The following is a 27,850-nucleotide window of genomic DNA, read 5'->3' on the forward strand; positions in this document are numbered from 1 at the left end:
CCCTACCTCCCGTTTGAATCCAAAGTGACTCTCTGGCATGAAAGGCATACTCTGCTCTCTGATCTAAAAGTGACTGTTGTTGAGTCCTTGTTGTAGCTAGGCGCTCTTGAATCCAAGCATCTGTAAGCCTCTTCTGCTCCTCCCTGTGGAGGGCAGCCAATTGCTGGCGAATACCTATCTCACGCCTGAGGATCTCACCCCTCCTGATACGAGCAATTGAAAGATACGTCTGAATCAACAAGCTGTGAGACGCTCTTCCTACTATGTCTAGGGCCAAGAGTAGAGAAGAATTGCTTGTTGACCGTACCTCCCGTCTGAATCCAAAACGACTCTCTGGCATGAAAGGCATACTCTGCTCTCTGATTTAAAAGTGACTGTTGTTGAGTCCTTGTTGTAGCAAGGCGCTCTTGAATCCAAGCATCTGTAAGCCTCTTTTGCTCCTCCCTCTGGAGGGCAGCCAATTGCTGGCGGATACCTATCTCACGCCTGAGGATCTCACCCCTCCTCATACGAGCAACTGAAAGATAGAAGTCGCTAATATCAGAGAGGGCTGCAGTTTGATAGTATTTTGGATATGAGTATTGTGGATCATTTGCAAATTGATGGTCAAGCTGAATTGGAAACACAATCAATTAATTATTGGCATTCAGCTAAGGGAATCTGCCACCACAATTAATTTTCATTTCAGATTTCTTAGTTGGAAATCAATTTCTTGCATTAACTAAGTTTGTAACTTTTCTTCCCTCAAGCTTTGATTGAGTTACAAATCTTTGACACTTTCTTAATCAAATAGGATTTCATATTTGTATTATATAAATAATGTCTCCAATTTTAAAGCATAGACTATAGCATATAACTCTTTGTACTTCGAGGAAATTTGTTGTGTGGTCTAGCTTTTTACTTTCAAAAGCAATTGGTCTTGTTAACCCACGCCTATTACAAAGCTAATAGCAGTTGTCTTGACCACGGATGGTTCATAGGATTGACTACTTTCAAGATAGGAGCTGCAACATTTAAAAAAAATTTAGCTTCGATTCACCTCAGTGTTACCAAAGAACTCGTTTTGGGCATGTGAAATGTGAAGAAACGTTTCTACTTCGCCCGTTTCGACGAAACAAACGTGCATGCATAGGGCGAAACACCCTGAGGACAAACGAGTCAAGTCTTTGCTTGTATGTTGCGTCTTTTGAGGGTGTGTGTTTGTGTGTGTGAGTGCGCAATGTGTGTATCTGAGAGCTCTTTTGAGAGAGAGATAGAGAATCTGGAGATAATTATTTATGAAGTATATATGATTTATATAAAATACAAAATTTAAACCTGTTTCTAGTCGAAACGCCTCTCAAAATATAGAAACGTTTCTAGCAAACATTTCTAGAAATGTTTATTGTGACAATGGTTTTCTCACAGTTCTGTACCTTTTCCGTCGTTCGTGGAGCAGCATTATCTCAGCCTTGTAGTGGTCTTGCTCAGTGAGACCTCTTCTTGCTTGAGCTCCCTAAAACCCTACCACCTAATTGAGTGCCAAGCAATTTGGGTCTCCCATTGATGCCTTCTCATGGGCCTTTTGTATGCACCCCCTGGCTGCATCTTTTGGACTTGAACGCTTCTAGAAGGCAAACCAAAGATGTGCATCTCATGAGACTAGCAAGGGCACTTTCTTCGACATGAATAACAAAATAGAAAAATACTTTGTTTCAAATATTCAAGTTCCTCGTGAACAATTAACTATGGAGCTTGTGCTGTGATATGCCTATGGAATCTTTCCTGTTGAAAGATGAATATTGGATTTGATCAGTGATATTCTGTTTCTTTTGCATGCAGGTTGTGGCAAATTGCTTATGTGCGCTGCGAGAAATTCTCACACAGGAAGGGAACAATATTGAAGAGGCAGGTGTTGAGAAAGATTTTCTTGTGAGCAAAGCTGTTATTTACAGTCTCTTGAACAGGTGGGCAAGCAAATTGATTGGAACTATAGCAGCTAGAATGTATATTCCACATAATGCACACATGTAGAACCAAATAATTTAGAGAGACAAATGCACCCATTAATCCACTAACACCCCGTAACAGATATGATGGATTTCCTACCCATGCATGCATTAGCCCCATATTGCACAAGGAAAATTTGAATTCTCTAAAACTAGAAAAAACTCAGATTTTTCCTTCTCAAAGAATAAAAAAGAATCCTGGTCGCTTGAAGAGCTAAGCAACCTATTGCAGGGTTACCTCCAAAGCCAATCCTTAAGGAAAGACCACAGGCAAGCAAGAAGAGAACCCCAAGAATCTTGCAAGAGACAACACAAAGGGCAAAGGAGAATCTGGAAATGGGGAAGAGGTGCATTAGACATTATTTCAGATCTTGGACAATCGCACTGGTGAATTAGTGAAGGGTATTGTTGTATTAATGGATGTGGGTTACTTATGTCTTTGGAGGTACTAGTTTGTTCTTCTCTTTGTATGTTTTTCTCACTCTTGCAAATGCAGGCATACCCGGAAAATCACTCAAACAGGACAAGCTTGTAGGTACTCATCTTGGCTGATTTGGAGAAAGATCTACACGACAAATCAATGGCATGGCTCAAAACTGACTCTTATAGGATTCTTGCACAGCCCCACACCTCCAACAATCTACATGGCATTGGGAATTAGGAATATATGGAATAAGAAGGGTCTCATCCTCACCAATGTCAGATTCTTGAGAAAGGGGTGTTGGAAGTCCATGGTATCAGAGTACAGTTCTCAGCTCTAGACGCTCTCACATCGAAGTTTTCTTTAGAAGAGCGACTCCTATTCGAACGAGGTTTGCAGAGTTTTGTTTCATCTACCACATGCTCTATTTGGAGATTCTTTGCTGTGTGAAATTTACAGCAGACATGTTGAAGTCAGAAGCCTCTTCTACCACTTCTATTCATACTCCCTCCTCTAGTCATGTTCCCTCTTATGTCATCCTTAACTTTGGAGAGTTTGGAAGCTGAATGGGACAAATTACCCCATCTGGAAGGTAAGGATCCGGAGTCACCTTGTGGCCCGGAAGTTGTGGAAGCTCACAACAGGAGCGGACGCGAAGCCGGAGGATGTTGTAGACAACAAAGACAAGATTCTAATGCCGTGGAAAAAGATGAACTCGAAGCATCGGAGGATAGAGATGCCCGGGCCTTGGCTCTAATCATAGGGACAACAGTGGACTCTGTAATTCCTCATATTCAGATGGTTGACACGTCAGTGGAGGCGTTGATCACTTTGAAGACTTTTACAAGACAGATAACACTTTCATATATCGACTCTCCAATACTACTCTTCAATATGCATATGGATGAGGGAGAGTCGGTACATGACCACTTGACGAAAGTCAGATCAATTGGAATTGGTTGGTTACTCCAGTCCGCTAGAATGGTTGACACTAGGGATTAACCACCCAGCTTCAAGGATTCATCACCACTGTGACAACAGGGAAAAGGACAAAGCCCTTGACATTCTAAGAGCTTGGGCCCTTGTTACTGCAAGAGGAAGCGTGGGAGAATTTGGCCACGTGTCCAAATCACTTTCTTAAGCACATTTCTATCTAGCACCTGTTTTGGTCGTTTTGACCCCTTCGAGAGGCCAAATTTAGTGATTCAAAAGTCGTTTTGGGGGTTTTTGCCTGCTTTGGACACAATGGTGATGCCAAAACCACCAAATTCTGCACCGAAATAGTACAAAGCCATTTGGGTCCTTGGACATAGCATTTATGACTCATTGAAGCTAGAGCGGGAACTTCAAAATGTCAATTTATCTGTTTCGCAATTTATACCTCCAATTGAATGCTCAGCCGTATAAAGTTGTGCTTCTCACTCTAAAACATTTTTAATTTTGAGCCAAGAAAATAAGAAAATCATGAATTTCTTACAGGGCCCCAAAATGAGCTCTGTTTTTTCCTAATGACAATGAGGGGGCTGCCATATGGGTAGTACCTAGCCTGCCATGTGGACAGCTTGCCTCAGAGCATACATGGCATGTCAGAAGCTCTCTGGAGAACTAGATCTGCATGGATCAGAGGCACAATGGTTTCAGGACACACACAGCAGGAAAAAGGTCCAGATCCAGGGCAGACTAGTATCCAAATGGAGGGCAGGACAGGTGGGTAGGTATGGTACAGATGGCGGCAACAGCAGTACAGGACCAGACAGGACAGTACAGAAGGTTGTATGGATCTGTGGCGATGGATTCAGGGGGCCAGACAGAGACGAACTGATGGCGGATCTGCAGGGCAAGATTGTGCTATGGTTGGACAGGTCTAAGGCCTGCAAGAGACTCCAAAAGGGGGGCTGGAAATAGGCTGGAGGTGCATGGTCCACTGGCTGCTTGTTATGTGGACAGGCCCATCTATAGGGCTGGAGAGGCAACCAACTAGGACGACCCACAAGTCAGCTGGTTAGGGCCGGCTGGTGGCCAGCGGGGGCTGCTGGGTCGGCCAGTAGACCCCTATTGGTCAGGAAGGGCTTTTGCCTTATAAAAGGAGGGGCCTTGGGGTCTCACAATTTACAAACCAAGGAGTCCAAGAACAAAGCAGATTGGAACTACAGGGGGCTTGCCTCAAGGACCAGGACGTGGACACAGGAGGTGGTCATGAGTAGTAGACAAAGAGCTAATGAGGATAAAGACCTTGGCTGGCCTACATGGCAACAAGGGTCAGGAGAGCTATTACGGGGACGCGGTGGTGATGGTGAAGTGTCTAAACTAATTGTCACTGAATTTAGCCTAGGGTACCAGACTAGGGGCCTTAGTTAATGCCCAAAAGGTACCTATGATTTCATGTGCAATAAGTGCAACTCCTAGTGCTATTAGAGTGGTTTCAAGTTCTAAGATCATTGGTTTGGTTCAGTGGGGTCATTCTTTAAAAATTGACCCCCTAGAGATCCTACAAACTAGGGTCATTGGTTCCCAAGCATTAGGGTCATGGTGTGCCACCTGACTCCCCTAGGGGCATTAAAATCCCACGCCTCATTTCGTACATGTGTCTGTGTGCGGCCTCTTTGCTTGCCTTGTGGCACCTAGGTGTCACCCCTTGAAACCCCTGGAGCCCTTCCTTTCCCTTCCTTGCTGTTTTGAGTCTTCTCCCCTACCAAAGCAGCCTCATTCTGAAGATGGCGGATTTTTGCAGCCTACCTCTTGCTGGCTGAAGTCGATTTTCAAGCTTTCTTCGCGACAGTTCTCCTCCCCTTGGTGCTCTCTGCTGCTAGCATGCTTCTTGGACTTGGACGCCTCCATTCTGGGAAACTTTTGGAGTTTTTCTTGACTGTCTTCGCGACAAAAGTCGTTCTTTCTTGATACTGAAGCCATATTCTTGGATGCCTCTCTTCTTGCTCCTGCCTGGTGCAAGGCGCACTGAAAACGGATTTGCGCACTGTACTAGGTTGCACCTGCGGGTGAGCTCTTGAAGGGAGTCCCTTTGTATTTGAGCTAACCAGTAATTAAATAAATACCGCAAGGGGCGCCAAGTGTTGGGGCCAACAGGTGTCACTCTTCATGCTTTTGAGTAGGGGCATTCTAGCCTCCCTTGTCTTAAATGGTTCAATGATGTTTTTCACTGAAGTTATATACTCTGAGTTTTGTTTGTGGACAATGGCAATGTTTCAAGTTGGCTGTATTTCAGATTTGTGAGATAGTATAGTCAGACACACTGCCATTTGTCGATCAAAGGCCGGTTACAAGAGCCATGTGGGCTTTCGGAGGTGTAGACTTTAGGGTGAAGATTGGAGCAGGGCATAGCCAGCCAAGAGGGATCCCAAGGTGCAGACTTTAGGGTGAAGATTGGAGCAGGGCATAGCCAGCCAGGAGGGATCCCAAGAGAGACTGAGGGAGGTGGCAAGGACTTGCAGACAAAGAGCTAGGAAGAGATGTACAGGGATCAAGGGGGCAGACTGGAGCAGCAGAGCAAGAAAGCTTGAGGCCTACATCCAGGACCAAGGGAGCTTTGTACTGCAGACATAGCTCAAGGAAGGATTGGACCCTTGGTTGTCATTAGGACAACAAGGTACATGGAACAAGGGAACATGAGAAGCTTGGGCCTCACCATTGGTTGCACATCAGGGCAGAAGAAGGTCAAGTCTTTGAGGCATTCACTGCCTCATAGATAGCTGTCTAGGATAGCTTGGAGGTGTGTTTGTCGGCGCAGGTGACCAAGTCTACAGAAGCTCAGGGATGCCGGCTCAAGGAGCTAGAAGTGCCATGGAGACAGTAGGAGGACATCTTGGGAGCGACAGAGGACCATGGTTTGGTGGGACTCTGGAGCTGTTTTGTATTATGTACGGTTGTGGACGGAAATATTTTTTGTTGGTTCTATATCTCTGGAGCTATTTACTAGTCTGCACATACACACATGGTTGTTTGAGTACACATACTTGGGGGGAGGGGATGGGGGGCAGGGGGTGTTGGGGGGACAATGCTTAGCATTAGCAAAACAATGTAGATGAGAGGGAAGAAATGAGTGAGAAGTACAACAGAGAGAGAGTGAGAGAGAGTGGTGACACAAAAGATGCGGGTGTGAAGTGATGAGCCACACCACAAATTCTTAAGTTTTATTAGGATTAGGTTTTTCACCCTATGACTGTCTTAAGACAGACTGTCTTAAGACAGTCATAGGTGTCATATCTTTAATAAAGGGGTGGCAATGTGCCTTTACCCCAACAACCTCCCACCTAAAGGCCAATGTGCCTAAAGGGGAGAAAAGAATAAAAATTACAGCAATATACAGTTACTGTATACAAGACCATAAAATAAGAATGGTCTCATCCTAATCCCATGATGTGGCGGCAATGTGCAAACCGCTCTGTAGGCAAGCTCTTAGTGAGCAAATCTGCAGGATTATCATCAGTATGCACCTTCACAAGCTCAAGTCGCTTGTCTTCCAGTACCTCCCTGATGAAATGATATTTCACATCTATGTGCTTGGTCTTTTGATGAAAGACCGGATTCTTTGCCAACATGATAGCACTCTGACTATCACAATGCAAAACTGGCATATCTCCTGTAATGCCCAAATCTCCCACCAGCCGAGTAAGCCATATTGTTTCCTTGCAAGCCTCAGTGGCTGCAACATATTCAGCTTCAGTAGTTGACAGTGCAACACATTTCTGCAACCGAAACACCCATGATATAGCACCTCCTGCAAATGTGAAAATATAACCGGTAGTAGACTTCCGGTTATCTGCATTCCCTGCATAGTCTGAATGTGTAAAACCATGCACCAATGCATCCTGCCTACCATAGCATATGCACAAGTCTTTGGTACCCTTGAGATACCTCAAGACACCTTTCACTGCTTCCCAGTGCCGCTGCCTGGATTTGCCATATACCTGCTGATGACTCCCACCGCAAAAGCAATATCCGGACGAGTGGCAACCATGGCATACATCAAAGAACCAACTGCAGATGCATACGGAACCTTGGCCATTTCAGCCTTATCATCATCTGATCTGGGGCTGTCCTTACTGCTGAGTTTTAAATGTGGAGGCAACGGGGTACTAATAGACTTCCCCCCCTCCATTTTAAACCTCTGCAGTACCTTGCCAATGTACTCCTTCTGTGACAGAAACAAAAGTCCCATGGACCTGTCACGAATAATACACATACCAAGAATATGGTTTGCATCACCCAAGTCTTTCATATCAAAAGACTTATGCAGTTGTTTCTTCAAAGCACTAATCTCCTGCTGAGATTTGCTGGCAATCAGCATGTCATCCACATATAGAATGAGTAGCATCAAACTGCCATCCTTTGCCTGTTTTGGTGTACAAGCAATGATCGGTCTCACACCTATGATACCCTTGGGACTGCATGAAGGCATCAAACTTCTTGTACCATTCTCTTGGCGCCTGCTTGAGTCCATACAAGCTCCTCTTGAGCTTACACACAAGCTGCTCTTTCCCTTTAACAGCATATCCCTCTGGCTGACTCATATAGATCTCATCATGGAGATCTCTGTGAAGAAAAGCAGTCTTCACATCCATCTGACATAAATCCATGTCCTCATGAGCAACAAGAGCTAACACTGCTCTCAAAGTAGTCATCTTGACTACAGGGGAAAAGATCTCATCAAAATCAATGCCCTTCTCCTGCTTAAATCCCTTGGCAACCAATCTGGCCTTATACCTCGGTAAAGCATTTGAATCCACTTTGACTTTGTAAACCCACTTGCATGGCAAAACCTTTCTGCCTGCAGGTAGCTGCACCAAGTCCCATGTATCATTTTGAAGTAGGGAGTCCATTTCTGACTGCATGGCTTTCTCCCACTTCCTTTTCTCTGTTCTTCCCATAGCTTCCTTGAAGCTGGAAGGCTCACCACAATCTGTCAGCATGATAAAATCAGCCACATTATTGGCTCCTGGAACAAACCTGGCAGGAGGCCGTTGTACACGGGTGCTCCTCCTAACAAAATGTTCCGGATTAGGCTGCTGTCCAGCCTGTTCGTCATGCATGACGGGTGGCTGTACCACCATATCTGGCTGTTCTACAGCCCCATCTGCTGGCATATCCAGTGGTGCATCATTGGCAAAATTATATGGCTGATTTTCAGCCTGTATACCCTCTTGAACAGGGTTATCTGCAGCAGCCTGCTGCTGCATATAAATGGGCATTCTTTGCTGTCCAACATCATCATAAATAACCCTCCTGTATTCCACAGGTTGCACGGGTTCCTTGTGTACACTATCCTCTTTAAAGATGACATCATTGCTGCGTATAATCTTCCGTTTAACGGGATCCCATAACCTGTACCCCATTTCACCTTCGTCACCATAACCCATGAAGATGCATTTGAAAGACTTTGGCTCCAGTTTGGTGCGCAGTTCTTTGCGTATATAAGCAAAGCACTCGCAGCCAAACACACGTAAGTGCTTATATGAAGGTGGCTTGCCAGACCACACCTCCTCTGGCACTTTCAACTCCAAAGCCTTGTTTGGCGACCTGTTAATAATGTGAACTGCTGTTTGCACGGCTTCTGCCCAAAAGCCATGGGGTAATGCAGCATAAGACAACATACATCGAACCTTCTCCTGAATAGTTCGATTCATCCGCTCACTTACACCATTTTGAGATGCATTATGAGGGGCTGTGAGTTCCTGTTTAATGCCCTTAGCTTCACAAAACTGTACAAAAGCATGTGACACATACTCACCCCCATTATCGGATCTGAGGCATTTCAGCCTACGACCTGTCCGATTCTCAACCTGAGCGACAAACTTCTTGAAAGCATCTAAGGCATCGCTCTTATGCTTCAAGAAATTGACCCACACTTTGCGTGTAGCATCATCAATAAAAGTAATAAAATACTTTGCACCCCCTAGTGATAACTGTGTCATCTCACACAAATCAGTGTGCACTAGATCAAGCGGTGCTCTATTCTGGGGAGTTCTCCTCTTATGAGGAGTCACACAATGCCTGCCAAATATGCAATGATCACAAGTAGGCAAATCTGAAAAAGAAAGAGACGACAGATAACCCAAACGTGGCAGTTCTTGCATTCCTTTAACAGACATGTGTCCCAACCGGCTATGCCACAATGAAACCTTTGGCAGCTCGGTTATGGCAACAACATGATTACCCACACTGGAAACATAAAGAGGGTACAAGGTATCACTCTTATAACCCTCAACCACTACAACCTGGCCATCAGTAATCACCCATTTGGAATCCCCAAATGTGGTGTGGTAACCACTGTCATCCAACAAGCCAGTGCTAATCAGATTTTTCTTGATTTGCGGCACATGGCGGACACCATCAAGCATAAATATGCGTCCATCAGGGAATACTATCTGTATACTGCCAATCCCTGCAATCTGACATGCATAGTTGTTCCCAAGATGAACAACTCCATGAGTGCATGTGTAGGAAGTAAACCACTCCCTATGAGGAGTAACATGAAAAGAAGCACCTGAATCCAAGAGCCAGGTGTGCATGTCATGGCCATCAATAACCAAAGTATGTGCAATTACAGCAGAAGAGCATAAAACATCATGTCTGTCACTGTCACTATCCTCTGCTGCAACATTCACTGCATCCAAGTCATCTGCCTTGGCCTTGCCTTTGCCTTTGCTTCCACTGCCTGCATCCTTTGTTTCAGCCTTCTTGGCTTTCTGATCCCGTATGAACTTGAAGCACTTAGACTTCACATGTCCCTTCTTACCACAATAAAAGCATTCAATATCCTTTTTGCCACGGGACTGACTGCGGGATTTGGACTTACTAGCAGATCTCCCCTTCTGCTGAGTCCTGCCTCTATCCTGTACCTGCAGAGCATTTGAAGACTTGCTGCCCATATTATTTTTCCTGCTCATCTCCTCCATAAGGAGAGAGCTCTCCACATCAGCATACATAAGAATGACATTTGAATTTGACAGGGTGGTCTTGAAAGTGTCCCAACTCTCAGGGAGGGTACACAACAAGAAGGTAGCCTTGAACTCCTCATCAAGATTCAAACCCTGTGCAATCAGCTGTGTAAAGATGGCATTGAACTCACTCAAGTGTGAGGTCATAGTTGTACCTTCCTTCATGCGAAGATCAACCAGCTTCTTCAACCAATAAACCTTACTGGCTGAACTCTTTTGGGCATACAACTCTGCTAGCCTCTGCCATAGGCCATAAGAGGTCTTTTCAGCCTGAACATTGAACACAAGAGTATCAAAAATAGTAAGCATGATAGCTGCCCTTGCGGACAAATCAAGCTCTTCCCATTCATCATCTACCATGTCAGATGGCTTGACACCCTTCACCCTTATGGGCTTAGAAATCTTCTTTAGCAGAAGTACATTCAAACACTGTTCTGCCCATAATGCATAATTGTGTGCTCCTTCCAATTTCTTTATGTTCAGAATTGAAGATTCACTTCCCCCTGATGCCATATCAGATAAGGAAAGTTCCTGACTCCCTGTAAGTCAAAAAAAGACTGAATAAAGTTCTGATTTCTCAGAAAAAACTTGCTCTATCAAGAGCCAGAAGCACTCACAATAGTGCTGTTTTTTACTGTCAAAAGAATCTGCAGCAAAACAGTAAATTTCCCTCCAGTTACTGTACCTTCTGACACACTGTACCGTGCTCAAATAGGCATAAAACAGTAATTTCAGAATGCTGCAGCTGTTCCACAGGTGCTTTAACAGTGCATCATCATCTGATGAAGCATAAAACACTGCTGTCCTGATCACTTCTCCCACCTCAGATGAGGTATTGCACTGATTTTATATGCATAAACCACTTGTCATACACTGTTTTGTTCACTGTAAAAGAGGCTCCAGACACTTCAGCCTGTCACAAACCTGCAACAGAAAATGGGACAAATCCCAAGCAATCACCCTTTTGCCAAAGGGATAAAAGGCATCTGAAGGTCTCAAACAGTAATTCAAGTGCTCTCAAGCAAAATCTGGGCAAAAGCCCCTTGATTTGACACCTGTACCAAGTGAAAAACACCTCAAAAACTGAGGTAGCATACAAAAAAGTAGCGCTCTCCTGGCACTTTCACCTGACAATGCAATGCATAAACAGCCCTGTGTACACAATAACAACACAGATCCCAACGTACAGACACTGAAGAGAAAATCTTTTGAGCACTTCTAACGATGGACAATTAGGGACCGAGTAAACTCGATGCGCCCTGGCCAAGCGTGGCTCAACTGAGATTTTCCAAGGTGTCGTACACAAAATGTGACCTGCAAGAAATGTCACTGAATACACTGCGGAAACAAGACCAATGTGGGCTCCCTGGCTCCACACTGCCTCAAGGCATACACTGCATAGACTTCCAGGCAAAAGCCCTTTGAAAATGTCACCCAAAAAAGCTGAGATTTGCACTCAGCAAAAGCATAAAAGTCCTCTGCAAAATCAAGGCATTACCTTCCCGAAACAAGATAACTGTGCAATCAACCACACACTGTGGTACTAGTCACCTCAAGCACGAGGGACACGAAGGTACTTGCTGTACTTTCAAAACACAGTTTTGAGAATTGAAAATGATCCTGAATGAAGAGCAGAGTGCTCTCTCTCCTTTTCCTTCTTCTCCCAAAAAACAAAAAACTGCTGTACCTGCTGTACTTTGTGTACCGGTGTACTTGTGCAGAGTACCACTGTACCTGTTGTACCTCTGCAGGGGACAGATAAAAAAAGTTTCGAAAAATGTACTTTTCTGTTGCAGATCCCTGTTGCAGTTTCCTGACGCAGCTCCCTGTTTGTACAGCGGCGTCCGTACAGTACAGACGCCTGTACGGAGTCTGTACGGCGGTACGGACGACCGTACGGCCGTACACGCGCGCGCCTGCGCGCCGCCCTGTACGAAGCCCGGAGGCTGTAGCAGCTAGCTGCTGCTGTGCAGCTGCTGGCGCTGCTCGGCGCCGCCCTGCTGCAGCCCGCGATGCGCCCTGCGCTGCCGCTGCAGCTGTCCCGCGCCGCCCTGCCCTGCTCGCAGACCCGCTGCAGCCCGTGCGCGCTGCCCTGCTCACCCGCGTGGGCTGCCGGTGCGCTGCTCCGATCTGCTGCCCCGCACTGCCTTGCACTGCTGCCCGAGCTGCTGAGGGCTCGAGGCCCGAGGGGATAGGTAGAGGTAGAGGGAGTGGGTAGGCCGGGGTAGAGGGGGAAGAGAGGCTGGCTCTGATACCAGTTGAGAGGGAAGAAATGAGTGAGAAGTACAACAGAGAGAGAGTGGTGACACAAAAGATGCGGGTGTGAAGTGATGAGCCACACCATAAACTCTTAAGTTTTATTAGGATTAGGTTTTTCACCCTATGACTGTCTTAAGACAGTCATAGGTGTCATATCTTTAATAAAGGGGTGGCAATGTGCCTTTACCCCAACAGTAGAGTACATCCAATATTTTATGTAGAGAGTTAAAAGAGATTTTTGCCTAAAATGCGTACCTTCACCTCCCATTCATAAGGACTAAGCTGAAGCAATTATGCAGCTTTGAAGTTGAAAATCTTGCAAAAAGGAACAGGAAATTTGTGCTGATAAATCCAGGACACATATTTGGGGTAGCGAGTGGATCAGCCAATGCCATGAAACAGCAATCGATCGATTGCTAGGCAAAACTGTGGAGTAGGAAAGAATCCACAATTTGGGCATGAAGAAATGTGAGGTCTTGGGCAGCCAATAAATGGAGAGGAGGATGAGTAATATGGGTGACTAAATGCCAAGTTGGTCAACCTGGAAGCATCATTGAGGTGAGTCACCTGCACAACAAGGACCAAGGGACCAATGGACGCTGTAGCTGCTTGAAGGTGAGGGCTAAAATAATAAGTGCCAAAGGCTGCATCACATGGGGGGGTGAGGAGAGTAAAAGGGGTGGAAAAAAGGAGTAGATGGGGGGTGGGTGTAAGGGCTGCCTTGGGGACACCAGCCCCCAAGATTTAGTACTAGGTCAGCTCTGCTAGGTTGACTTCCAGAGAAAGCTGCCTCTTGAGCCACAATGTTGAACAACGTGGTTTAGAGATCAATACTCAGTATTTTACACGTCTCATCCACGCATCAATTGACAGGACATACTTGAGCAGAATTTGTGGCGTGTGTAAGAAGACAAGGGATGTTTTGCGCTGCTAGTGTAAGGCTGCAAAACTTTGAAGGCGGAGATCTGATGAAATATCTGCAAGGTTTTCGCAATCCCTGTATTCCATGAAAGAAGTGAAGATTATGGGTAGTATTGTGAGAAGGATTTTCTTTGTTTTGGATTGTTATAACTTTGCCAGCTTTTAATCTTAAGTATTACAATGTATAACAGCAATATTGTGACGATGGAAGCATGTAGTGGAGATTTTTTGACTCGCATATGTAAGATCATGTTATGAAATGAATTACTAACTCTTTAAAGCATGGCATATCACTTCAGCATTTCTGGACACGTTCTTCAAGGATAATTTGTGGGTCTGTAATATTCTTTTACTATCTTTTCTCATCTGTAAGATTATGCAAATGAACATAGTCATCTCTATTATCATATAATATTTACTCTGTTGTGTTATTAAGCTAGCTTGATATGAACTGAATACATGCTTCTGGGAAGTAAAATAGTTACTACAACAAGACGTACAGAGGCGGGCTTGGCGTGATTGTGAGGATCTGTTGAGATCGTATATTATTATTGTGCTGCTATACATTTCTAGAGTTCTGGCAGTCTTATTGGTAGAAATCTGTTGCTTATGTTTAAAAAGAAAGAGCATAACCAAAGATAGTATTTATGGAATGGTTTTTGTGTGCGAACTACAGGATAAAGGACTTCAACGAATGGGCACAGTGCCTTGTGCTGGATCTAGTAACAAAATATGTACCTGCTGAGTCCCATGAGACCTTTGATATCATGAATTTACTTGAGGACAGATTGCAGCATGCAAACAGCGCTGTAGTTTTAGCGACTATCAAGGTCTTTCTTCATCTGACTATGTCCATGGCTGATGTACATCAACAGGTAAATCTTTGGATTTCGGTATTACTCCAGAAATGTACACATTCCTGCTGATAGGAGTGAATGGCTAGCTTGTGAGCTCCTAGCAACAAGGACCCAATCCTTTTAAACATAAGTCATTGTTTGTTCTTAATAGTTGGGATTGGTGAAGTACACAAATTTGATTAAAAAAAATTATATGTGTTCATACATATGTGCAAGTAAGTTTCTTGTTCCATTCCACCTGTGCAACTTCTTCCTGCACATTTACCGGTTCCTCCCCAGCACATTGTTTGCCACAGAACTTGAAATCCCATGGACATCCATCATCTTCCCTGCAGCATGCTGACCATTGCTGCTACTCTCTCTCTAATACTTGCAAATGCCTTGCCCCTGAAGTGTGACTGCGTTATTGTCTGGGCATTTGGATCTGTTTCTTTTCCTTTTGGCTTCATCTTTGGTTCATGCAGGCTGTCCTATGCGCTCCTGAATATTTGGGTTTATGTTTTTAAAATTTTTGTTTTGGGGGTGGGTGGGGGGTTAAGAAATAGTAGTGCGGAATAATTGGGCTAATAAAGGCTAGAATAGTTCTTTGGAGGAGATATCTACTCTTATAAGAATGCATTCAGGGGTGGTGAATGGTAGTGCTGAATACATGCAATAAGGAACATGCACCAGATCATGATAAAGGTACAGAGCTTACGGGAAGAGAATACTAGCTTAACACAAGTAACTGATGCCTTTTCAGTAAGCTAAGAGCATCAATGAGGAGTTGGAACTATGGAAGAAGATCAGTTTTGGAAATTGAGAAAATATCTCTAAGCATGCCACGTAGCACCTTAAATAGACTCTCAGCAAGGAGCATGCATTCACTGCTAAGATGGCAGGAAGGAAGGATAATAATTGCCTTCAAGAAATAAATCAGCAGGTTAAAACGAATTCGCTTGACCAGGACAACTCTATGAAAACAACGTGATTTCTCTATTTATGAAATTTGAATTCACATGATTTTTCAATTTATAAGATTTGAATACATATTAGAATTATGAAGGTATAATCATCATTCAGAGCAACATGAAGAATTGTAGAGTGGAAGGGAATCCAGTCTTAGATGAGTTCTGAGGCCCAAAGAGACATCTAGCTGAGTACAGGGGCTTAAGAGGCTCCCTAACAAAGCCCCTATGCAGGTGACCATTCCAACACTATCTATGTTCCACGCTATGCTACCTCTCTAAATGCCGAATTGTATGCAGTTTTATACAGGTCGAAGGAGCCCCATATTTATAAAAGAGAGAAGGGATGCTAAATTTCAAGAATCTGGAGTGGATTTTTTGCACTTTTACCTTGACTTTTTAGCATGCCTTGGATCTAGCAAAGCCAGACAGATGGTTCAGTGTAGATAAGGCACTGTTCAAGGTGGCCTGGTGTTGTACTATCTAGGGACACATGAAAAATCCTATCTTGTTATTGATGGAATGCAAACCCGTACTAATGGGATGCAGACCATAGATTTGGTATAGGCCCTAGGGTTAGTTTGACCTTTCATGATGTGAACAATATATTTTTCAGAAGGTAATTAGTACTGTATGCTTATCTGAAGCAAAATCATATATGCTAATCTTTTGGATACTGAATTAATTAACATCTGATTTGGTGGATCATTTGAAAAGGATAAGCTACGCTTAGTATTATGTGGCTAAAATTTGCAAAGCTGATCAATGTATGTTGGGCTGGTTTATTGTTGCCCAAGTTGGTGGCAGTGAAGGAAGTAGAGGTTAATCAGAGAGCTTATTTATTGAGGATAATGTTGGAGTATCTTAGATTGCTTTTTTCAGCAGATTTGCCTGTTTGGTGACTCTTTTGTCAAGGACACTGAAATTGATTGCTAGAAGCGTATGTTGAACATGTGTTACGAATAGGTCTACCTTCATGACGTATCTTGGTAGTATGGAACACAAAGATGAATGGTCTATAATGGTATACTTCTTGGAATTACTTTCAGAAGTGTCGTTTTCAGTGAATACTTAATCCAATTTCTTGAAAGTAAAACAGGTTCCAACTACTAAAAGTTATTCTGAACAACAAAAACTTTAAATTATCATATCAAAGATAGGATTTAGAGAAACGATGGGAATAAACAAAAAGTGACATCGTACGGGGTGTAAATGAGCACTACCTCCTATCAGGATACCACTGTATACTTCTTTATTCTCAGTCCTACTGGCAAAGCTCAATATCTCCACCTACCTTGTTTCTGATAGAGAAATTCAGCAAACACAAGTTGGCAGAGAATCTTCAATAGAATGGAACCAATCTTTCATGCGAGCTTGATGCTTTTACTGTACGCATCACAAGAATCTAGCAACCTGATGGAAGAATACCAATATCTGTCCACTGAAACAAGTTGTAAAACCAGATAACCAAACTACGAGCCCACAATAATTGTAACCGGCCTTTGACTTGCAAAGGGCAGTATATCGTACTCTACTTTCTCACGGCACCAAAATACAACTACCATGTTCCATTGCCATTGCCCAAACACAATACTTAGAGCATACAATTCCACAACATAGCATCATTGAATCATACAACACAACTCAATAAGCATACACAGTGACACATGTTGCCCCCAACACTTGGCACCCCTTGCAGTATTTATTTATTCCCTGGTTAGTTCAATTACAAGGGACTCCCTTCTTGAACTCACCCGCAGGTGCAACCCAGTACAATGCCAACCCATGGCTATGCAAGTGACCAACTCCCAATGCTATCCTCTTGGTTCCCTTCAGTAGCTAAGCATATCACAAGTAGAATTACCCAACATCATGCCAAGCAATGCATCCACACAAATCAAAGCCATCACTGAGGTCCAAGGCTTGTAACTTCTTCCCCAGGAAGAGAGTATCACAACCAGTGCCCCAATCCTCTTCCGGGCCAATGGCAGGGCATCCAACCTTCCAAGTTCCATGACTTAGCAAAAGTAGCAGCCGCAGAAAGCAGAAGAAGACAAGAATTCGGCCAGCAAATGGAGCCAGCTCGAAACAGCCTCAAAAGATGGTTGAATAGAAGATAGCAAACTTTGGCGGGAGGGAGCTGTCCTTGACTGCCTTTCAACACCAGAAAAGGTCACAAGAGAAGTTGACCAGCAATCAACAGCAAATCCGCCATGAATTCGTCCACCAAAGAGAGGATTCCAGCTCACAGCAACCTCAGAATTGAGTGCGCCTAGCATCAGATAGGAGTCAGGAGAGAGGCGTCCAAGAATATAGCTTCAGACAATGAAAAGGAGGCATTCTGTCGCGAAGAATGTCAAGAAAAGCGTCAGAGAAAAGGTCCAGAATGGGGATGCCCAGCAGGCCCAAGGAGCATGCCAACAGCAGGAAACAACAACGGGAGAAGATTTGTCGCGGAGAAATCACCAAAAAGGTCTTTAGCCAGTAAGGGGAGAGCTGCAAAAATCCGCCTCCTTCTCCAAAAGACTCCTGTGGTAGGGATGAAGACCCAAAACAACAGGGCAAGATAGGGTGGAGCTCCAGGACATTCCAGGTGCTTCCAGATGGGACACACATGCACCACAAGTCAAGCAAAGAGCCCAAGCATGCACACACTCAGGACACATGGCAAATTGGACATGGGAATTTAATGCCCCTTGTTCATCAAATTCAGGTTGCTCTTCAATTGGCATATCCTGTGGCACTTCTCCATGCTGATTGATATCCAAGCTTGCTGTGAGGGTCATTCGTGCTTGGGTTTCCTGGAAGATTGTTTCATCCACCTCTTCATACATTTTGGCTTGCTCAAAACAGATGGATAATTCTTTTGAAGGATTAAATTTGTCCTCCATCTCTAACAAAGGATCATCATCAATCCATACTTCCTTGTTAACCCTGCAAGATTGTGCAATAAGGGCATCTTGAGACACTTTCCCATCACTGCAAGAATACAACACATGTTCCGATGCAAATCCATAGCGGAGTTGATGACATGGCATGCATCTCATCGGTCTACTGATGACACATTGAGGATTCCCGTAGATTGTGCAGCTTGGAAGCACATAGACAATTAGTAGCCGGACTTTGCGAGGGAGCCATGCAACTTACATGTTGGGCTCGCCATGGATGGCGTGAATCCTTTCGGGTTACGCTCGACATGGCCCATAGTCGTGGTGAATTACAATATCCCACCATGGCTAACAATAAAGGAAGAATGGGCATAGTGAGGTCGGAGCTTTCAGCCTCAACGTCATCCACTAGGACAGCATCTCTTAAGGTCTCATTTTTTAAGGCCACTAGATCCAATGTTGCAACTGCAAGCTCCTCCTCTTTCAGGTCGATCTTCTCTTCCGCCTCTGGTAGGTCCGACTTATCTTCTATTTCCTCTTCCTCATAACTATCCTTTGTGTCCTCAACTGATCCATCAACATAGTGTACATACATGGCAAATGCAAGTGACTCTTCAAGTATCGTGCAATTGCCCTTGTGTACAGTGTAGATTCCCTTGTGGCAGTCTTCAATACTATTAAAGAGCTTGTGCATTTGATACCTCATCCTGTCATTTGCGGCAATGTCCTTGATATGTACAAAAGTCTTAATGTTGGCAACTTTTGATCCTTCAACTTGCTTCAACAAGCGAACATGGAAAGCATTGTGGATGGTCCACTTCTCAGGTAACTTCAGCGTGTAAGCTATCTCATTGATCTTCTCAAGAACTTGAAAGGGCCCGTGGTACCTCATATTCAGCTTGGTATATAGTTCAGTCACCTTCCTTGAAGACCAGGTTCTTGTGATGCTTATCTGCAACTCTTTTTTGCTTGTCTTGGCTGCATTGAAGGGCATACTTAACCTTTTCATACGTTGTTCGCAAGTCTTCCACATACTGATCAGCCACAAATATCTTCTCTTTTGTATGCAAAATAGGAGGAACCTTTTTTCCACCTTACACTATTTCAAACGGTGCCTTACCAGTGGTAGAATGCATTGTGTTGTCCTATGCATACTCAATCAGTGGCAAATACTGCTCCCATTTTGCTTTGTGCTCAGACACATAACAACGCAGCAAATCCAATGTTGTAGAATTTGCCTCTTCTGACTGGCCATCAGACTGTGGATGATATGAAGATGAAAACAACAACGAGGTACCCATGTTATCAAACAAACCTCTCCAAAACATCCTGATCATCCGTGGATGTCTATCGCTCACGATAGACTGAGGCATCCCATGGTGCTTGAAAATAAACGTCAAGAATTCCTTTGCCAACTGCTCGGCTGTAATTTTCTTCCTCATTGGAATGAAGTGAGCCTGCTTGCTAAATCTGCAAATTATAGTCCATATGCCATCATGACTAGAAGGAGTGCGAGGGAGATAAAAAACAAGATCCATTGCGATGCTTTGCCATGGTCTATCTGGTATAGGCAAAGGCTGAAGTAAACCGGGCTGCCTCTGCTTGTCATACTTCACCTTCTGGCAAATGATACAAATCCTGACATAAGCCTCAACATCCTTCCGTAGAGAAGGCCAATAGAAATAGTGCTCCACTGCTTTGATTGTAGCCTCAATACCCCTATGTCCTGCATATGGTGGGGCATGACTTTCAGTGATCACCTTATGCCTCAATGGCTGCGTCACACGCAGCTTATCATGCATCATCATGAATCCCTCCTTCAGAGTATAATGATCATGCCGATTGCCCTCCATAAGCTGATCATAAATACGTGCAAAAGCATCATTTGTAGCATACTACTCCTTCATGGCATCTAGCTCATTGTGATAGGCAATAGTAACTATAGATACCTGTGGTTTCTTGGACACAGCTTCCGTACGTGGCCTTCTAGAAAGTGCATCAGCCACTACATTCTTCTTTTCAGCCACATGAACAATCTGAAAATGAAAAATGGAAAGGAAGTTTGCCCATCTCATGTGCTTCTCGTACAACTTTCTCTGAGTGAGAAAGTATCGCAGCGATTGCTGGTGAGTTTGCACATAAAAATCAGCACCTAATAGATATTGCTTCCACACAGTAAGAGCATGCATTATAGCTACCAATTCTTGCTCGCATGTATTACAGCTACCAATTCTTGCTCATATACATTGATGTTGTGTTCAGCATCTCGGAGCAGCGTGCTCTCATATGCAACCACTGGCCTTCCTGCATAAGAACTCCACCAACACTGTTGCCACTTGCATCTCATTGAAGAACAAAAGGCTTTCGCAAGTCTGGTAAAATGATAACATGATCAGAGCATAATTTTTACTTCAGCTCATTGAATGCTGCAATTTCTTTCTTCCCCCAACGGAAAGGCACTGCCTTCTTCTGTAAAGCATGTAAAGGTGAAGCTATCTCAGCAAAATGGCATATGAACCCCCTGTAATATGAACACAAGCCAAGAAAACTACGGACTTCATGTAGGTTCTTCAATGGAGGCCAATTCTTGATTGCCTCTATCTTGGCAGGGTATCCTTACTCCATCCTGTGAGGTGATGTGTCCCAGGAAATGGATCTCTGGCATGAAACTCTTTTTAGTGTTGACCAGCAGCTTATGTCCCGTGAGCTCTGCAAATTCAATTGCTAAATGTTGCCTATGCTCCTCTTCATCTTTCGAGTGCACAATAATATCATCAAAGAATGTTTCCATAGACTTTTTGTGCTCTATGAAAATCCGGTCCATCATGTGGTTGAAGGTTGCAGGCGCATTAGTCAGACCAAATGGCATAACAAGAAACTCATAAATCCCAAAAGTAGTCCTAAAGTCAGTCTTGTGTACATCTTCGGGCCTGATTCATATTTGATGGTAACCACTCTTCAAGTCAATGCGACTGAAGATGGCTGATCCCTCTAATCGATCCAAAATATCATCAATGCGTGGGATGGGGAATCGATTGTTGATAGAGATCTTATTCAGAGCCTTGTAGCCAATACACATTCTCCAAGATCCATCCTTATTCTGCACTAGGAGGATGGGAGAACAATATGAAGAAGAGCTTGGCTGAGTCAGCCCCTTCCGGAGCAATTCATTCACCTGGCACATGATCTCCTCCTGTTGTGCTGCACTATCTCTGTATGGTGGTCGGTTCGGTGGAGAGCTGCCAGGAATAATGTCAATGGTATGATCTTTTGGTCTGTCAGGAGGTAACTCCTCTAGAAGCAATCTTGAAACTGAAATAAAAACTCAGTTTGCTGTTTTTCCAGCTTGGAGAAATTAGATTTATCCTCTATTGGTTCCTTTTCTTTTACAAATATCAAATACGCTGAAAGATGCTTCTTCATTATGGAGGAAATCACCAAAGCGGATACAACTGGGATTAGTTCCCCTTTCATTTTCACATCGATGACTTGGGTTTTACCCCTATAAGTCAAAGTGAGCTTCTAATCATGCGCATCAATGATAGCATGAACACGGTACATCCAAGGAATCCCCAACAAAACATCACACTCAGGTAAAGGCATCACATAAAAATCCTCATAATCCACATAGCCCTGAATGTGTTTTCTATGATAGGAGTGACAGGGGTACTGAGCTCCGGATTAGCCAATTGGCCCTCACAAAGAGGGCCAATCTCCGCTGGTCAAAGACCCAACTGAGATGCAAGTTTAGGAGTTATGAAATTTGCTTTGGCCCCTGAGTCAAAGAAGTACAAACAATGCTGATCCTGTAGCTTGCCCCATGCTCTGCACATCTCTGTCTTCTTCTCATCATGCTCACCCCCAATGATATCAGGAATGTGGCCAGCACTTGGCTTGGGTTTCTTGCCTCTGGGGTCCTCTCTTGTGCCCTGATTATACTTAGCCCGAGTTGGCGAACTAGACGATGGTACTCGCATAACATGTCCGGTTCACTTGGTAGGCCATGTTGGGATTCGAATCGGATTTGTTGGCAAAGAGCCTTACACTCACCATCGTACCACCTATTACATGGCACGGACCCTAAAGGTAGTGGACGGTTAGAACGTGTGTACAAGAAAGCATGAAGGGCAGCTTCGTACATTGATCGGCTAATCAATGCGGCCCGGTTCTCTAGGAGGGGTATATGGTCAATATAGGGGAGCAGAGTGTATCGCCATGGAGAGTATATGGGTGAGAGGCTATGGTCAAAGTGTATGTCGTGATAGGTAGTGCAGGTGGGTGGGTGTGGTGGGTGGTAGAGCAAGGCGGGGAGTGGTGATATTGAAGAAGAGATATGTGTGATCAGCCCCAGGTGGTGGTGGTGAAATGGAGAAGTCAGTGATGTGTGATGTGAAGGTGGGGGATCCCAAGATATAATCAACAACGCTAGATCCCCCTCCATGCAGAAAGCAAGTGAAGCCATTGGAGGAGGGCTATCGCTCATGACCATTATAGATAACGGGATCGTGTGCCGTACCTAGATTCAGTAGTGCATGTCCGTAAGAAGTGATAGGAGCCCGTCTATCAGCAAACACTAGTGACATGTCAGCGTCGGCAAGATCTATGTCGAGAAGTAAAATAGCATCTTCTCGAAAATCCTATAGTGGCACCTTGCGTGCTCCTGTCCTCGCGTTGAAGTCCCCCACTAGGAGAACGTCTCTGCGGCTCAAGGAATCCATGATATCATGATAGAGGGATGTATATGGTGATGTCTCGACCTCCTCCCGTACTGCCTAGCAAAGTGTGAGGTCTATGGTGGAAAGTAGCAGATCGCTATGAAGAGATTACGGCTGGTGATGTGACACATCCCAGCACTCCTGAAACCTCTGATCTGCAAAATAACCACACACAACATCCGAACTGAGCAGGCTGCTCACCACCCAACCGTGACATCTACGGGATGTGATCCCGAATCAGAAGATGTCCCCCCGAGCCACGAGCTGAGCTACTGGCACGAACTCCCAATCAGATCCCAAACCAGCCTGGTGTCCCATACCACCAGGTGGCGCTGTGAAGCCCTGGATCTGCCACTGGGCCTTGGGCTACGCTAAGATGCAGGCGCGCGTCCGCGACACAATCCAGGATCAGACCTAGCACCTGGGAACGAGACTTGCTCCCAACTGCACACTGAGAACTGAACCCCCTGGGCCTCTTTTATAGACTCGGGCCCCGGCGCCAAAAATAGCGAAGACCTATAAATAGTTCATACCCTTGCCACTCAACCCGAGAATCAAGCCTGCCTAGCTCTAAGCCTCCCCAGGCTAACCTGAGCTAGTTCTGTGTACCTAGTACACGTCAGATACCGATCCGTGCACATGACATACTCCCCCTCCTCTAAGAACTCACTCCTGAGTTCGGTAAGAAATCGGGAAATGTTCTTTGGAGGTTTTGTAATGTCTCCCATGTTGCATCCTCCTCAACACGATCCTTCCACTTAATCTTGTATTCCGTGATAGTACGATTTCGAATCTGTCTTTCACGGAATTCAAGAATAGATTCAGGTTCGTGAGGAATAAAAGTTAAATCTGTAACTTCTATAATCTCATGAGGAGAAACAATTTGATCATCTGCACCCAATACTTCTTTCAGTCTACTGACATGAAAGACTGGATGTACTTTAACATCAGGAGGCAATTCTAGTCGATATGCGACTGGTCCAATTCGTTTAATGACCTTGAATGGGCCACAGTATCTGGGGGATAATTTCGGAACCAAACGAGTACTTAGGCTCTTGGATTCCTTAGGAATTCTCAAATATACCATCGTTCCTTCAGAGAACTCTCTAGGTGAACGATGTCTATTAGCATAAAATCTGTCCCGATCTTGGGCACTTCTAATAGACTCCTTGGCAAACTGCAACATTTCCTGCATGTCTTGCAAGAAGTTCTTAGCAGCATCATTTTGAATCCCTTTTAATCCAACCATAACTGGTGACTTAGGTTGAAACCCGTACATAAGCATAAAAGGACTATAACCTGTACTAGAATGCTTTGCACTGTTGTAAGCAAATTCAATCATGGGTAGATAATCTTCCCATGAAGACTGTCTCTTAGATACATATGCCCGAAGCATGTCTTCAACCAACTGGTTGACCTTTTCTGTACTGCCATCGGATTGTGCATGATCCGAGGAACTCATACTTAGAGTAGTTTCCAACTTCTCAAATACAAGTGTCCAGAAGTTACTTGTAAACTTTGAGTCCCTGTCACTGACTATGTCAGATGGCAAACCATACAGCTTGGACAAGTGGTCCACAAACTCGTGAGCCAACTGAACAGCTGAAATAGTTGTTCTTGTAGGTAAGAATCTAGCCATTTTTGTCAAACGGTCGACTATGACCCAAATAGAGTCATGACCCTTGCGCGTTCGAGGTAAACCAGTAATAAAATCCATGGAAATACTCTCCCATTTTACCTGGAATCTGTAATGGCTGTAATAAGCCCGCGCTTCTAAGGCGTTCAGCCTTAGTAACTTGACAAACCCGGCAACCTACCACATAGTTCTCTACAAATGCACGCATCTTAGGCCAATAAAAGGTATGCTTCACAAGAGACAGAGTCCTATGTATACCTGGATGTCCCGCACTAGGAGCATCATGACACTCCCAGAGAATCTTGGATTTTAGGTCCAGAACATCAGGCACACAAATCTTTTCATTCCGGAACAGCAAGCCGTTCCTAATCATCCACTGACCCCCCGCCGCCTGTATCCTAGGTGGCACAATCCCTGAGTCCTGGTCAACCATGGAATTCCCATCCTGGACTTTCTGCCAATAAGAACTGAAATGACTATCAGTTGCGTATAGCCCTCTCAAGGATTGAAATAGGTCTGAGGATATTTCCGTAAATGACAAAGCATTTACAAACTTAACTCGACTTAAGGCATCCGCCACACTATTCAACGAACCCTTACGATAACGTATTTCGAAATCAAAATCCTGCATTAACTCTGCCCATCTAGCTTTCCTTCCTCTCAAGTCTGATCCATCACACACATACTTAATTGACTGGTGATCAGTCAATACAAGGAACTTTGAACCATACAAGTAGTGTCTCCAAACCTTGAGAGCATACACTACCGCATAAAGTTCCTTCTCAAGTGTGGGCCAACGATACTGAGTGTCGTCTAGCTTCTTACTCTCAAAAGCTACAGGTCTGCCCTCTTGGAATAGAGCTGCCCCAATCGCATAATCACTCGCATCGGCCTCTAAAACATAAGGCCGGGTAGGATCGGGTAATGCAAGAACTGGTGCTTCCTTGATAGAAAACTTCAAGGTTTCAAAAGCCTTGTTCATTGCATCATTCCAAGAGATCGGCTGGGTAGACCTGCGTCCACGACCTTTCAATATGTTGGTCAAGGGTGCCGTGATATGTGAATAATCACGCACTGACTTCCGAAGAAATACCGTAAATCCTAGGAAAGAACGAAGTTGTTTCACAGTCTGAGGTATAGGCCAATCTAAAACCTTCTGGATACGATCCAGATCAATGCTAATACCTTCAGAAGAAATCTTGTGTCCTAAGTAAATGATCTCCTTCATAAAGAAGTCACATTTACTCATCTTGGCATAAAGCTTATGCTGTCTTAGAACAAGTAAGACAACCCGAAGGTGTCCTATATGATCCTCAAGCGTTTTACTATATACCAAGATATCATCTAAGAACACTACAACAAATTTGCCCAGATAATCTCTGAACAAATCGTTCATCATCTGCTGAAAAGTAGCAGGAGCATTGGTCAAACCAAAAGGTAATACGAGGAACTCGTAATGACCATACCTAGTCCGGAATGCGGTCCTATCTATGTGTTTAGCATAGATACGGATTTGATGATAACCCGTACGCAAATCAATCTTAGTGAAATACTTCGCTCCGGCCAAACGGTCTATCAAATCATCAGAACGAGGTAAAGGATAGCGGTTCTTAATTGTAACTTTATTTAGTCGTTTATAATCTATACACATCCTCCAGGAAGAATCCTTCTTCTTTCTTAAGAGGACAGGTGCACCCCAAGGAGATTTACTTGGGCGGATATAGCCCATATTCAGGTAATCCTGAAGCTGGATAGCTAACTCATCCTCCTCTACCTGGCTCATCCTATACGGTGGTACACTGCTAGGTTGAGCCCCTGGGACTAAGTCTATGCGATGATCTACTGCCCTTTCTGGAGGTAAACCTTCCGGCAGTTGAGCTGGGAATACGTCCTTAAAATTATCTAACAACATTCTCAATTCTCGGTGTTCAAACACACTTAATTCATTTTTGTTAATTACCGAAACAATAAATGAAGAAAGTGGAATCAAAACACATTGATAGACATCATAATGAGAAGTGTTCAATATATTCCGAAGCTGCATCGCAGATACAATAGGCCCCTGAGAAGGGGTAATCTTATCACACTGAATACAAAATTGGGTGCCTTTCTCTACAAAAGAAAGCGTATGCTCCGTCCATCCGATCTGGATATTGTGGGTTTTAAACCACTCTATCCCGATCAGCAAGTCTACATGCTCTAGATGCATAACATAACATGTGAGAGCTCCCGTGTAGGCTTGAATCCGGATGGGAAGCGCTTCAACCTTGCGATCCCAAAACTGCTTCCCGGCTGGAAGCTGCACCTCGTAGGTGTGGTCGCTAGGTACTGTGGACAGCCCCATCTTCTGCACAAATTTGTAATTAACAAAATTGTGAGAATTGCCCGGATCAAAGAGAATGTGAACCTATTGGTCCCTAACTTCTCCATAAACTCGGAAAAGATCATGGGAACCAAACAACGAAGTATTAAAGGTACAATTGCAAGAAAGGGGGCAGGTAATGACATTTACTGAAATACCTGTCATCGTAACCTGGTTGGCTCCCTTGGCTGCGGTACGCGGACCTGCCTGGAGCTTCGGTCCTAGCACCAATTTCTGGTTCTTCCGCTTAGGACACTCATTCTTCGTGTGGCCCCGCTCCTCACAATAAAAACACCGGCCCTCTTTCTTGAGCCTGAGAGTGCGAAGGAAACGGGCCTTACCATTCTTCGCAGGAGTTAAGCTTTTCCTGGAGGCGTTGTCCGTAGACTTCGTCTCCCCAATACCAGTCGCATGCTGAAAGAACTTGCGTTTGTTCTTTCCGCTGGTCTCGGTAACTGTGGTTGCCTTGGTTCCGGCCATGGTATCATCATATATGCGCGCATATGTCATGGCCTCCTGCAATGTTGTGCACTTGTTATTCTTAATCTGTAACTTATAGGAGTCTGGCAAACCATCCACGAAAAAACCTAACAAGGTTACAGGATCCATTTTGGTGGCCCTGGTTTGCAGATCCCTAAATCTCTGAAGATAAACTTCAAAAGTTAAATTCAATTTTGACATATCGAGGGCTTTGAGCTTGCCGACGATATCATAGTCATCTTCATACCCTCAAATTCTGTCCAAGTGTCAGGCTTAGGCTGAAGTTCTTTCCACCAAAGCAAGGCTTTACCTGACATAAACCCTGCTGCTAGCTGAATCTTTTTCTCGTCTGGATAGGGGTGAAATTGGAAGTGTACTTGCCACTTGTGCAACCAAGTGTCAACCACCTCCTTTGTTCTTG

General features: G+C 44.3%; 1 protein-coding gene across 1 annotated transcript in view; it reads left to right on the forward strand.

Annotated features, from left to right (window-relative positions):
• The window catches only part of LOC147897746 (adaptin family protein), a 133,482-nt gene that overhangs the window by 21,206 nt on the left and 84,426 nt on the right, over positions 1-27,850 (forward strand). The window contains exons 3-4 of the mRNA XM_087380359.1: positions 1,822-1,946; positions 14,221-14,419. Of these exons, the coding sequence (XP_087236485.1) occupies positions 1,822-1,946; positions 14,221-14,419 (324 nt within the window). The remainder of the gene's footprint in view (positions 1-1,821; positions 1,947-14,220; positions 14,420-27,850) is intronic.

Source organism: Dipteris shenzhenensis, chromosome 10 (assembly GCF_047967505.1).
Source record: "Dipteris shenzhenensis isolate YYH24624 ecotype China chromosome 10, Dip_SZ_1.0, whole genome shotgun sequence".
NCBI lineage: Eukaryota > Viridiplantae > Streptophyta > Polypodiopsida > Gleicheniales > Dipteridaceae > Dipteris > Dipteris shenzhenensis.